General features: G+C 45.6%; 1 protein-coding gene across 1 annotated transcript; it reads left to right on the forward strand.

Moving 5' to 3' along the window:
* Nucleotides 1-11,884: 11,884 nt before the first annotated feature.
* LOC104638847 (olfactory receptor 5J3-like) lies at nt 11,885-12,868 on the forward strand. Its single transcript, XM_010306749.1, has one exon. It carries the CDS (start codon nt 11,885-11,887, stop codon nt 12,866-12,868), a length of 984 nt encoding a protein of 327 aa, XP_010305051.1.
* Nucleotides 12,869-14,737: the final 1,869 nt, after the last annotated feature.

Genomic DNA, 14,737 nt, shown 5'->3' on the forward strand with positions numbered 1-14,737 from the left:
GTTTGAGGGTCCCACCACCCATTGTTCTCAGGGTAGTTTTTAGCAGTCCATTGTACCTTTTGATTTTCCCAGAGGCTGGTGCATGGTAGGGGATGTGATACACCCACTCAATGCCATGCTCTTTGGCCCAGGTGTCTATGAGGTTGTTCTGAAAATGAGTCCCGCTGTCTGACTCAATTCTCTCTGGGGTGCCATGTCACCACAGGACTTGCTTTTCAAGACCCAGAATAGTGTTCTGGGCAGTGGCATGGGGCACAGGATATGTTTCCAGCCATCCCGTGGTTGCTTCCACCATTGTAAGAATGTAAAGCTTGCCTTGGTGGGTGTGGTGGGTTGACCCTGGCTGGGGGCCAGGTGCCCACCACAGCTGCTCTATCACTCCCCTCCTTCATTAGACAGGGGAGAAAAGGCACAATGAAAAGCTTGTGGGTCGAGATAAGGGCAGGGAGAGATCACTCACTAATTATCATCATGAGCAAAACAGACTGAACTTAGAGAGGGAATTCATCTAATTTACTAGGCAAAACAGAGTAGAGGAATGAGAAATAAAATCAAACCTTAAAGCACCTCCCCACACCCCTCCCATCTTCCCAGGCTCAACTTCACTCCCGGCTTCAACCTCCGCGCCCCCCCTCAGCAGCACAGGGGGACGGGGAATGGGGGTTACGGTCAGTTCATCACACGATGTTTCTGCCACTTCTTCGTCCTCAGGGGGAGGACTCCTCTCATCGTTCCCCTGCTCCAGCATGGAGTCCCTCCCACAGGAGACAGTCCTTCACGACCTTCTCCAACGTGAGTCTCTCCCATGGGCTACAGTCCTTCATGAACTGCTCCAGCACGGATCTCTCCCACGGGGTGCAGACCTTCAGGAGCAAACTGCTCCAGCATGGGGTCCCCCACAGGGTCACAAGTCCTGCCAGCAAACCTGCTCTGGCGTGGGCTCCTCTCTCCATGGGTCCACAGGTCCTGCCAGGAGCTTGCTCCAGCGTGGCCTTCCCATGGGGTCACAGCCTCCTTCGGGTGCCTCCACCTGCTCCAGCGTGGGGTCCTCCACGGGCTGCAGGTGGAATCTCTACACCCCCTCATCCTTCCGCCATGGGCTGCAGGGGAACAGCCTGCTTCACCATGGTCTTCACCACGGGCTGCAGGGGGATTTCTGCTCTGGCGCCTGGAGCACCTCCTCCCCCTCCTTCTTCACTGACCTTGGTGTCTGCAGAGTTTCTTACATCTTCTCACTCCTCTCTCCGGCTGCAAAAGCTCTCTCTGACTGTTTTTCTCTTTCTTAAATATGTTATCACAGAGGCGCTGAGTGGCTTGGCCTTGGCCAGCGGCGGGTCTGTCTTGGAACCGGCTGGCATTGGCTCTGTCAGACACAGGGGAAGCTTCTAGCAGCTTCTCACAGAAGCCACCCCTGTGGCCCCCCCGCTACCAAAACCTTGCCATGCAAACCCAACACAGTGGGTTTGTGGGAGCGTGATGTAGTCGATTTGCCATGCTTCCCCATATTTATATTTCAACCATCGGCCTCCATACCACAGAGGCTTTACCTGCTTGGCTTGCTTGATTGCAGCGCATGTTTCACATTCATGGATGACCTGTGAGATGGTGTCCATGCTCAAGTCCACCCCTCGATCATGGGCCCATCTATATGTTGCATCTCTTCCTTAGTAGCCTGAGGTGTCATGGGCCCACCGAGCTCTAAATAATTCACCCTTACGCTGCCAGTCCAAATCCACCTGAGCCACTTCAATCTGGGCAGCCTGATCCACCTGCTGGTTGTTCTGATGTTCCTCAGTGGCCTGACTCTTGGGTATGTGGGCATCTACATGACGTACCTTTACAACCAGCTTCTCTAGCCGGGCAGCAATATCTTGCCACAATGGGGCAGCCCAGATGGGTCTGCCTCTACGCTGCCAGTTGCTCTGCCTTCACTGCTGTAACCACCCCCACAGGGCATTGGCCACCATCCATGAGTCAGTAGAGAGGTACAGCGTTGGCCACTTTTTCAGCAATATCTAAGGCCAGCTGGATGGCTTTCACCTCTGCAAACTGGCTCGATTCACCTTCTCTTTCAGCAGCTTCTGCAGCTCTCCATAGAGCGGCCTTCCACCTTCGATGCTTTCCCACGATGCGACAGGACCCATCAGTGAAAAGGGCATATGGTTTCTCATCTTCTGTTAGTTTATTATATGGTGGGATCTCTTCAGCACGTGTCACCTCCTCCTCTGGCGACATTCCAAAATCTTTGCCTTCTGGCCAGTCTGTGATCACTTCCAGAATCCCTGGACGATTGGGATTTCCTATTTGAGCCCACTGTGTGATTAGTGCAACCTACTTACTCCATGTAGCATTGGTTGTATGGTGTGTAGAAGGGGCCCTCTCTTTGAACATACAGCCCAGCACCGGCAGTCAGGGTGCCAAGAGGAGCTGTGCTTCAGTACCAATCATCTCTGAAGCAGCTCGAACCCCTTCATAGGCTGCCAATATTTCCTTTTCTGTTGGAGTGTAGTGGGCCTCGGATCCTCTGTATCCCTGACTCCAAAACCCCCAGGGGTCCACCTCGAGTCTCCTCTGGTGCTTTCTGCCAGAGACTCCAGGTAGGGCTCCCTGGCTGTGGTGTACAGCACATTTTTACATCTGGTCCTGCCCGGACTGGCCCAAGAGCTACGGCATGAACTATTTCTTGTTTCATTTGTTCAAAAGCTTGTCGTTGCTCAGGGGCCCATTTGAAAACATTCTTCTTCCGGGTTACGTGGTAGAGAGGCCTTACTATCAGACTGTAATTCGGAATGTGCATTCGCCAGAAACCCACAACACCTAAGAAGGCCTGTGTCTCCTTTTTGTTGGTTGGTGGAGACATGACTGCTATTTTGTTGATAATATCCATAGGGATCTGACGCCGCCCATCATGCCACCTTATTCCTAAAAATAGGATTTCCGGCGCAGGCCCCTTCACCTTACTTCGTTTTATGGCAAAGCCAGCCTGCAGCAGGATTTGGATTATTTTCTTCCCTTTCTCAGAAACTTCCTCTGCTGAGTTGCCCCATACAATGATGTCATCAATGTATTGCAGGTGTTCTGGGGCTTCACCCTTTTCCAGTGCAGTCTGGATCACTCCATGGCAAATGGTGGGGCTGTGTTTCCACCCCTGGGGCAGTCGATTCCAGGTGTACTGGACGCCCCTCCAAGTGAAGGCAAACTGTGGCCTGCACTCTGCTGCCAAAGGGATCGAGAAAAATGCATCACCGATATCAATTGTGGTGTACCACTTGGCTGCCTTTGACTCCAGTTCATATTGAAGTCCTAGCATGGCTGGCACAGCAGCACTCAGCAGCAATGTGACTTCATTCAGGCCAGATAGTCTACCGTCAGCCTCCACTCGCCATTGCACTTCTGCACTGGCCATATGGGACTGTTAAAGGGTGAGTGGGTTCTGCTGATCACTCCCTGACCCTCCAGTTGACGAATTAGCTTGTGGATGGGAACCAGGGAGTCTCTGTTGGTGCGGTATTGCCACTGGTGCACAGTTGTAGTAGCAATTGGCACCTGTTGCTCTTCAACCCTCAGCAACCCTACAACAGAAGGGTCCTCTGAGAGACCAGGCAAACTAGACAATGGTTCAATTTCCTCCGCTTCCAAGGCAGCTATTCCAAAAGCCCACCAGTAGCCTTTTGGGTCTTTGAAATACCCTTTCCAGAGGTAATCTATGCCCAGGATGCATGGAGCCTCTGGCCCAGTCACAATGGGGTGCTTTTGCCACTCATTCCCAGTTAGAATTATTTCGGCCTCCAACAGAGTCAACTGTCGGGATCCCCCTGTCATACCAGAAATAGAGATCGGTTCCACCCCTTCATAGCTGGATGGCATTAGGGTACACTGTGCACCAGTGTCCACTAGGGCGTTGTACTCCTGTGGGTCCAATGTGCCAGGCCATCGGATCCACACAGTCCAATACACCCTATGGTCCCTCTCCTCCACCTGGCTGGAGGCAGGGCCCCTCTAATCCTGCTCATCATAGTCACTACTCATGTCTTGCAGAAAGGACTTAGAAGTCCCTTCAAGAGGATCGTAAGTGCGATCAGGCCTTCCACTTGATCTGGGGGGCTGCCCGGTGGAAAGTAGAGCAGCATTCTTTCTGGAAGAGTCCCTTTGTACAGCTGTCTTGCCTTGTAGCTCATGTACGCGTGCCCACAGGGTTGAGGTAGGCTTCCCATCCCATTTCCTCATGTCTTCTCCGTGGTCACGCAGATAAAACCACAGGAGACCTGGTGGTGTGTATGCTCCATATCCCCTCTCTGGAGCACAAAAATGCTTTCTCCTAACAGCTGACATACGGGTCTGTGCAGGTGGGGAGTACGATATATCCTCTTTGAGTTGCTGGAGGTCCTGAGACAGTTTCTCCACAGCCGAGACTAGGGAGGAAGAAAGGCTCTCTTCATATTGCCGGAGTCGGCCAGCCACTTCGTCCACCGTGGGTGCCTCTTCACTCTTCCAGTCGATTACTGCCAGTGAGTTGGTGTACGATGATGGTGTGCTCCGTACAAATTTTCGCCACATGGGTCAGGTACATTGGACTTCATCGGGGTCTGTGGGCAACTGTGCGTTGTCCGGATCATAATAAACCATTTCCTGAACAGCTAATTCCCTCAGGTACTAGATACCTTGTTCCATGGTGGTCCACTTGCCTGGCTGACATACGACATCTTTGCTGAAAGGATACCTTTCCCTCACACTTGACAGGAGTCGCCTCCAGAGGCTGAGGGCCTGTGCCTTCTTCCCAATTGCCTTGTCAATGCCCCCTTCCCTAGACAAGGATCCCAGCTGCTTGGCCTCCCTGCCCTCCAGTTCCAGGCTACCAGCCCTGTTATCCCAGCAGCAGAGCAGCCAGGTGATAATGTGCTCCCCTGGAAGGCAGCTGAAATCTTTCCATGTATCTCGCAGCTCACTCAGGGACAGGGATTGGGTGATCACTTCTGGTTCTGGCTCTTCTTCTTGTTCTCGTGATGGCCCCGGTTCATCATCATCCTTCACTAAGTGAACCGATTTCCTTGTGTATTTCTTTTTGTGTATAGGGGCGACTGATACTGATATGGGTTGATCTTTTGGCTCGGCTGCAGTGCCTGTTGCGGGGGCTTGGGTAGCTGCAGTGCCTGTTGCAGGGGCTTGGGTAGCTGTAGTGCCTGTTGCAGGGGTTTGGGTAGCTGCAGTGCCTGTGGGTCTGCTCACTGTCTCTCCCCCGCCCGATGGTGCTGTCTACTATCGAGCAGTGTTTGGTAGATCATGGCCAGGGCCCAGCACAGCATGGTAAGTTGTGTCTCCTTGGAATAGCCACAGCATTTTTCTTTCAAGTATTCTACCACTTTATCAGGGTCTTGCAGTTGTTTGGGAGTGAAGCTCCAAACCATTGGGGGTGAGAAAGTTTCTAGATACCCGCCCATACTCTCCCACATGCCATGCCAGCCCTGACTATTCAGCCTCAGGGAATATCCCTGAGTGGTGTTCTTGAAACAATTTTTGCTAACCCTGAACAGGAGTTGGAAAGCATTCAGGAGATCTAGCAATAGGAATATACTGGCCTGAACATTCCAAGGGTATTCAAAATTCTCAAAAATTGTTGTGACCAACCAAAAGGGAAAAGGGGAGGTGAAAGAGTGGGAGAAGGTACCCTCCTCTGTCTTCCCCATAGATTGGGTGCAATTATTAATCAGTTCTGAAAGATGTTGACTGATGTATAGGCATGACAGAAATGCTACATACAAGTACCAGCTCAGACTCATGACTGTCAATGATATCTTATCATAAATCATTATCACACAATACAACAATATGAGAACACGAACCCCTCTCCCAGAGGTGATAAACAGCACCACAGGGATTACATGGAGTAAACACGGGTTTACAAAACAGAGCCATGTGACCAAACAGAATATCATTGTGACCACCGACTGTTTAAATAACATTATAAGTGCTTATAACAACTTTGTTTTAACACACTTGGGTCAGACTTGTTGTTATCTTCACAACCCCTCGTGCCCCATGTTGGGCGCCAAAAAGGACTGACGTGGTTCAGCCCCAGCCGCAGCTGGAAGGATCTACAGAGGGATTGGGACAGGCTGGATTGATGGGCAGAGGCCAACTGTATGAGGTTCAACAAGGCCAAGTGCCAGGTCCTGCACTTGGGTCACAACAACCCCATACAATGTTACAGGCTTGTGGAAGAGTGGCTTGAAAGCTGCCCATTGGAAAAGGACCTGGGAATGTTGGTCGACAGCCAGCTTAATATGAGCCAGCAGTGTGCCCTGTTGGCCAAGAAGGCCAACAGCATCCTGGCTTGTATCAGAAATAGTGTGGCCAGCAGGACTAGGGAAGTGATTTTCCCCCTGTACTCAGCACTGGTGAGGCCACACATCAAATAGTTCAGTTTTGGGCCACGCACTACAAGAAGGACATTGAGGTGCTGAAGCACATCCAAAGAAGTGCAATGAAGCTGGTGAGGGGTCTAGAGAACAACTCTTATGAGGAGCAGTTGGGTGAATTGGGGTTGTTTAGTCTGGAGAAAAGGAGGCTCAGGGGAGACCTTATTGCTCTCTACAACTACCTAAAAGGAGGTTGTAGCAAGGTGGGTGTCAGTCTCTTCTCCCAAGTAACAAGTGATAGGATGAAAGGAAATGGCCTCAAGTTGCACTAGGGGAGGTTTAGATTGGGTATTAGGAAAAATGGTTGTCAAGCATTGGAGCAGGCTGCCCAGAGAAGTGCTTGAGTCACCATCCCTGGAGGTATTTAAAAGATATGTAGTTGTGGTGCTTGGGGACATGGTTTTGTGGTGGACTTGGCAGTGTTAGGTTAACGTTTGGACTCAGTGGTCTTAACGGTCTTTTCAACCAAAATGATTCTATAATTCTATGATTGCTCAGTGTAATCCTTGATAGAAAGTGACTTTTCTCTGTGAAACTTCAGTTATTAAGGTTTTATACATCAAACAAACCAAGTAGGATTGTGTGAAGTACTGACTGACCTGGAAAACTTTCAAAGTAAACAAGAGAGGATCCTTCAAAATTGGAAACAGGAAGCATCAAAAACATTGCTGAAGAATATAAAGGAAATTATCCTGATAGGGGAAGTCAAAAGTACTTAATTCAGAGGGATTCTCAACAAATATTTTCACAGGATACAGTTACTGTAGAACTGCTAATTGGGCTCACTAACAGTGTCAAAGAATGTTGAACTATTTAATAAGTAAATTGACTGGCCCAAGGAAATCAAGAAACAGTATTGATTGGAGACTTATTACTGTTGGACTGAGTGTATTGTTTCCTGAACAGTGACTTCAGAGATTTGCTCTATTAAGAAACACCAACATGGCTTCACCAAGGGCATATCATACCTGACTAATCTAGTGGCCTTCTATGATAAAGAGACTGTCAGTGGACAAGGGAAGAGCTGTGAATGTCATCTACCTGGACTTTTGTGAAACCTTTGATAGAGTCCCCCACAACATTCTTGTTTCTAAATTGGAGAGATATAGGTTTGATCAATGGACTGTCGGATGGATAAGGAATTGGCTGGATGGCCATGTCCAAAGAGTGGCAGTCAATGGCTCAATGTCCAAGTGGAAACCATTAATGAGTGGTGTCCCTGAAGGGGCCATACTCAGACTAATGCTATTTAATATTTAATATTTTTATCAGTGAAATAGGCAGTGTGATTGAGTGCACCCTCAGCAAATTTGCGGAGGACACTGAGCTGAGTAGTGCAGTTGATTCACTAGAAGGAAGGGATGACATCCAGAGGGATGTCTTGACAGGCTTGAGGTTCATGCAAACCTTGTGAAGTTCAACACATCAAAGTACAAGATCCTGCATCTGCATTGGGACAATCCCCACTTTCAGTACAGACTGGGGGTTGAATGGGTTGAGAGCAGCCCCATGGAGAAAGACTTATGGATACTGGTGGATGAAAAATAGGACATGAACCCACAATGTGTGCTTACAGCCCAGAAAACCAATTGTATCCTGCTCTGCATCAAGAGAAATGTGGCCAGCAGGTCGATGGAGGTGGTTCTTCCCCTCTGCTCTTGTGAGACCCCACCTGGAGTACTGCATCCAGGTCTGGGGTCCCCAGCATAAGAAAATATGGACCTGAAAGAGAACGTCCAGAGGAGAACCACAAAAATGATCCAAGGGCTGGAAAACCTCTCCTGTGAAGAATGGCTTGAGAGTATTGGGGTTGTTCAGCCTGGAGAAGAGAAGGCTCCAGGGTGACCTTATTGAAGCCTTTCAATTCTCTAAGGGGGCTTATAAGAAAGATGGAGAAAGACTTTTTACCAAGGGCTGTAGTGATAGGATGAGAGGCAACAGTTTTAGACTGAAAATGAGTAGACTTTGATTGGACATAAGGAAGATACTTTCTGCAATGAGGGTGGTGAGACACTGGAAGAGGTTGCCCAGAGAAGTTGTGGGTGCCCCATCCCTGGAATTGTTCAAAGTCAGGTTGGACAGGGCTTTGAGCAACCTGGTCTAGTGAAAGATGTCCCTGCCCAAGTGTAAAAAAAAGATAGAAGCTTAGCTATAAGAAAACTTATGTTAACTAGAAAGCTGCTTAAGGCCTAGAACTGTTTTAAAGCTTATAATTGTGGGAAAGGGGTTTCTAATCAAGGTAATAAGTAATGAAGCTAACTGACCATGGCAATGTACAGTGCTGCTATGTTCCTTGTACAGTCCCTACCCAACCGGACAATAGGCCCGGGAATATTAATCTTATGAAGTAAGTTGTTACGGACAGGTGTATCCACAGCGAGGATACTGTGCATGCCTACAAGAAGAGGGTCACCCAGCAGACATGGGTGCGAGACCACTGACAACCACCAGAGACCCCTGAGGACCACTGACTCAAATCACTGAGCATGCGTGATGGGGAGGAGAATATGGAAATGGCTTTTGAGAAATGATTATCATAGGACTGCCTTTTCTCGGAAAAATAATGAATATGTATATTTTGATTCTATATAACCTGCGTGTTGGTAATCACCTGTATGCATGTTTGGTCGAGCTGTTTCCCCCATGCATCCAGCGCTGCAATAAAGCCAACTTAGGGTAACTCACATCTGGTAGATTTCTTTTGCACCAAGGAAAGGGGGTTGGACTTGATGCTCTTTAAGGTCCCATCCAACCCAAAGCATTCTATGATTCTATGAAGAAATAACGGAAGTGCTTTATTTCAGTGTGATTGTTCATAGAATTTGAAAATATTGCAGCTTTGATACAATTGGCTAAAAGGCACCATTAATCACTTGGTGCAGTTCTGTAGAGCTAGGAAATACATTTTATTTGGTTACACATAATTATATCCCTTGGTGCTTGAGAAAAAGCCTTGACAAACAGGTAGTCAGTTTAGCTGGAGGATCTTAGAAAAATATTTGTTTCTGGCTTGAATTAAATGAATTTACTGAAGGATTGCACACTTTGAGGGCCCCAGTGCAAAGATTAGATGTGTTTGAAGTAGCAATTCAAACCTGTGCTTCTTATGTCTTTAACGTATTTCAGAATAAGTTGAAGGACATGCCTGATGTCAACAACCACCTGAGAAACAAGCCTCTCAAAGCGTGAAACTAGACCTAAACAGCAGTTCCCCAGTGATTTAATTCACCCATCCTGGAGCACCAGACCACAATGAGTTGGTGGGGCAGAAATTACTGGTGAGTTTCAGCGAAGTTTTGGGAGAAGAGCCTTCAGCCTTGCTGAACAGAAACAACTTTTTCTCATTCCTTGTGGTTTCTTTCCCAATATTGAAAGTGTTTTTATAGTCCATGATTTTATAGTCCTATAGTTCTAGATTACTAAGTAGTAAAATAAAACAAGAAAAATAACACAAAGGATCACATTGCCAACAAAAAAAAAGAAAAAAAAGTTCTCTTTAAAACTGAGAGGAATGAATTCCATTTGTCTAATTGCAGGAAAGGAGACAACAGGCTATCTCCACTGGGAGTACGAAGGACACTTTAATGGTCCCGCTGTGCCTTGTCTCGGGTTCATACTCTGTAGCCCGTCAGGAATTCTGCACCCAAAAGTGTATGAATGTGCATGCTAACTGCTGAAATACCTACTTGCTGATAAGGTGCAAGAGATTTTCCTCTCTCTGACTCTGCTAGAGATAGAGTTCCTCTTCCTTTCTGGTTTTAGAAAACAGAAATCACTTCTTATTTGGAGCTAATAGACAATGTACACCTTGCAATCAAATCTGCATTAACAGAATGTTTTTCTCTTTCCCGTTTCTTTTATGTTGACAAGAGAAGAAACACTAATGCACCGAGCATGCCAATAAGTGAGTGCTGAGGTAAGAACAGGCCCATAATTAAAAGTTCTGTGATGAGTATGAATGCATATATTAGACATATTTTATACCTTTGCTTTACTGAGGAGGGAGAATTCCTACTTCCCCTCCTTACATTATAACAATACAGGTATTCTTAAAGATCTCTGGGGTTTTGGTTGGGGTTTTTTTTCAGATTTTGGGACCTGGGTTTACTAGCTTTCTATGGAGTAGTTTTCTCGTCTTGCTAGGGTTCTATTTGACGTTTGACATGTTTGCCATTAGAGCAAGCTGTTTGCTTCAAGATAACAAGTTACAAAATGAACTAACACCCTACAGGAGACAGTCTAGGAAAAACAACATACCAAAAAGGTCACTGTGTTAAAACTGATGCTGGAAAAATTCATAAATTCAAGGAGCATCTGGACAACACTCTTAGTTGTATGGTTTAGTTTTAGGTAGTCCTGTGTGGAGCAGGGAGTTGGACTTGATGATCCTTATGGGTTCCTTCCAACTTGAGTTATTCTATGATTTTATGATTCTATGAAATGGTGGAAGGGGAAAAGTGGTTTCTTTTTTCCACAATGGGAGGGAGGGACGCAAAAAGTTTTCCAGTTAAGTTACAATGGGAAATTTTGGGTTAATCTTTAGGAGGAAACTGAATAACATTAACTTTTTGAGACGAATCAAAAGTGACTGGGGACCGTGGGAAATGGACATGGGAAATCTATGGTACTGGAGATTTTAAAGAACAAATTAAGACCAATGTTTCAAGTAGTTACATTAGTAGAGTTAATTCTTCCTTGGAAAAGGGAAAAATCAGTTCTTCCAAGGTCTTTTTAAAATTTTTTATTCCTGGGAATAGAAAGCTTATTTTTAGACTTCATAAGCAGGCTGTGCCTGAGAATTCAACTGATAATTCAACTGATAATTCTTATTTTATTCTCAGATTCATGGAAGTAACAGCAGAGCAGCAGCTCTGCTCCCTTTCAGCCTGAAATGCCATTAATATTTACAGTTCAACTTTTCCAAACCCCTAGCTTTAGCCTTCTGCTAGTCATAATTGCCCCAAAATATCATTTTGTCATAGTGATAAGGTACACACTTCTGGCCCCAATTCTTCTGTTTGAGAGATTTTCCTAGTTTAGCATGTGTTTACCTTTATATCCCAACAATGTACATCTATCTGGATAGATGATGTCTATATAAAATGGGAAAAACTAGCATTTCAAGTCATGTTTGAGTAGGTATCTAAAATAGGTGAGGTGAAATAAATACTATGGAGTTAGTGCCCGCCATGCAGATTACTGCCTTACAAGTTAAACTGTTTGGGGAGGGAGAGGTGGTGAGACCTGCAGAAATAAGTGTGATTTGTTAACCTCTGCTCCTTCAGAGTACACAGAAAGAATACAAGCCTTTGAAAGGCAGAAAATGTCTATGAGGTAATTTGAGTTCAGAACTTGCAAAACACGAATAGGAAGATACACAAAATTATACCTTCATCGTAGATCAGCCTGATGAGTGCCAGTTTGACCCACTGACAGTCAGTTTGTGTTTGCTTTCCCACCTATGACAGATGGCAGAAGGGAATCATACTGTGGTGACTGAGTTTATCTTGTTGGGATTCACAGACAACATGAAGTTGCAGGTCCTTCTCTTCGTGACGTTCCTACTGATCTACCTGTTGACCCTAGTGGGAAATCTGGGGATGATTGTGCTCATCTGGATTGACTCCAAGCTCCACACCCCCATGTACTTCTTCATCAGCAGCCTTTCCTTCTTAGATGTCAGCTACTCCACCATCATTATACCTAGCACACTCTTGACCTTTGTGGCTGAGACAAAAGTCATATCTTACACAGCATGCACAGCTCAGCTCTTCCTATTCTGCATCGCAGTGACAGGGGAATGCTACCTCCTGGCTGTGATGGCATATGACCGGTTTATAGCCATCTGCAACCCCTTGCTCTACCCTGTCATTATGTCCAAGAGGTTCTGTGTGCTCCTTGTGTGTGGCTCCTACTTCATGAGCTGCATGAATGCAACTATTCAGACATTATTTATATTCCACCTGTCCTTCTGCAATTCCAACATTATCAATCATTTCTTCTGCGATGTGCCTCCCATCCTGAAGCTCTCCTGCTCTGACACTTATATCACTGACCTGGTCCATTTCACCTGTGCTACTGTGCTCGTCATCTCAACCATGCTCCTCATTCTCATCTCTTACATCTGCATTGGGGTTACCGTCCATAAGATTAAATCTGCCAAAGGCAGACGCAAAGCCTTCTCCACCTGTGCTTCCCATCTGACTGTTGTCACCATGTTCTATGGGACAGGTTCCTTCATGTACTTACGGCCCAGTTCAAAATACTCTGTGGAGCATGATAAGATCATCTCTGTGTTCTATACTCTGGCAATTCCCATGCTGAACCCTATGATTTATAGCCTGAGGAACAAGGAAGTCAAAGCAGCACTTAAAAAGACAGTAGCAAGGGTATATTACTCTCTGTGTGTACCACAGAGATTGAAGACTTCAAGCAGGACTGAGAGAACCTGAGAACTGTTGAAAGAGAATATGTAAGTAGATTGGCTGCCCTTGACAAAGAGAAAGGAAAAGGGAGCAGTATCTAAGACTGCATGTTGCTGTATCTGTCTGTTATGAAAGAGAGTAGGCAGCCCCCCTTCCTGATGCAGAGGTCCCTATTTTACCTCACCCCCTAAAAGAGAGATATGTCACTGAGCAGTCCTTAGGAACTAAATTTTCAGATGGTGACAGTCACTCTTTCAATGGCAATGTGCTTTGTAACATAGTAATGCCCCACATCTAATGTCATGTTGTGACCTCTGCAACTATAGAGAGTGTCGGACAAGTCCTTTGAGAATACTTGCAGGCATTTTTGTTCAGGTTTTTTTCTCTTTAGAAGATGAAGGTTAGAGATCTATTATGTTATCATGTAGCAAACAACAAAAATTGGGGGGAAAAAGCAAAACTAAAGTGGCAAACAGTCAGAAGCTCCAGTACTGCTGAATACCACCGTAACAGATTTTAGAATTATGCTTCTACCTACTTAGTGTTTGGGGCTGCCTATTGATCCGCCCTGAATCTAATCAGCATGGCCTGGAGCAGGACAATAAACTTGTATTTCTGACCATACCACATGTGTCAAAGTTTCTTCTGCAGTCAAAGAAACCATCCATGTTTCCCCTAAAATGAATTATAGGTCAGTCTAATTGGGATATAAGACTCTGGCAACATCCTAAACAATTTACATCCAACATGCATGGAGAGGAGAGAGATTTCATGATTACCCCTAAAACACAATTCAATATCTGGTTTTCAATATCCCATTTCCACCTCTCAGTCAATGTGGAGACCACTCAATTTCTGCCATCTGATACATGAAAGCATATATACTCCCTCTGTAGGATCTGTCAGGATAGAGACATCTTGTTACTGTTAAGAAGTAGGACAAGGTGTTACTCAGAGACCATGAAGTCACTAGAAGAATTCACATATGGGTGCATTATAGGTAGTGTTGAAATTAAACTGTGAACTTCCTGAGCTAGATGGATGTATGTTTGTATTGAAAAGGAATTATTCACACTCCTTAGCTTAAGGATAAATTGGTAGAGTACTAACATTTAAGCCAGGCTCCAGAAAAAAAGGATGAGATGAGAGATACTGCTATATGATGTCCCAGGAACAAATATAACCTACTACAGACACCAGAAGGGTGCCCTGGCTCCAGTGTCTGCAGGTAGCACTCATTTCCAGGACCAGAGAGAGGTCTGACAAACCAATGTATGAACAATTGCCAAACCAAACCAGCCTAGGCTTCCACAAATTATGCGAAGTTGCATGCCCTACAAACATGAGGTATGCCTAGCATAAAGGTTCTAGAGCAAAACAAACATTTAGTATGCTCATTATGGCTTAGTTTTCACAGTGCTAGTACAAGGAAATGAATGGTTAGAACACAAAATGAACTGAAAGCAGCTTTTGATCTTTCCAAAATTTAAGCCATTTTGCAGGGCTTCATACTTCCAAAGTATAAATCAAAGGAGAGTCTTCCAGAAATCAATTCAGGTCAAGATCTTCAGTCAGGACATATGAATTTTCACCTAACTTAAACTAGGTTTTCAGATAGAGAAACTTTTGAGAGGTATTCTCAGGGAGAAAGGACATACCAAATACAGAAGAGAAGTGTGGTAGAAAGTAGAGAACTCCACCACAGCTGTTTTGATCTCTTCTTGGAATTTACTAAAAAGGACAAATCTTCCCTCCTTCCCTTACAGAATAGTCTGGAAGGGAAGGCCCCTAAGATCAGAGAAAAATAGCCCGATTAGTAGAAGAATAAATTAAGAAATAGAACTAAAATTCACATTTATAAATCTGTGAAAAATGTAAAACTCTGACATGTAACAA

Source organism: Balearica regulorum, chromosome 24 (assembly GCF_011004875.1).
Source record: "Balearica regulorum gibbericeps isolate bBalReg1 chromosome 24, bBalReg1.pri, whole genome shotgun sequence".
In the NCBI taxonomy this organism is placed as follows: Eukaryota; Metazoa; Chordata; class Aves; order Gruiformes; family Gruidae; genus Balearica; species Balearica regulorum.

Bases quoted from the DNA above. Each gene is read 5' to 3' on its own strand.
- LOC104638847 (XM_010306749.1), top strand. From the start codon at position 11,885: ATGGCAGAAGGGAATCATACTGTGGTGACTGAGTTTATCTTGTTGGGA.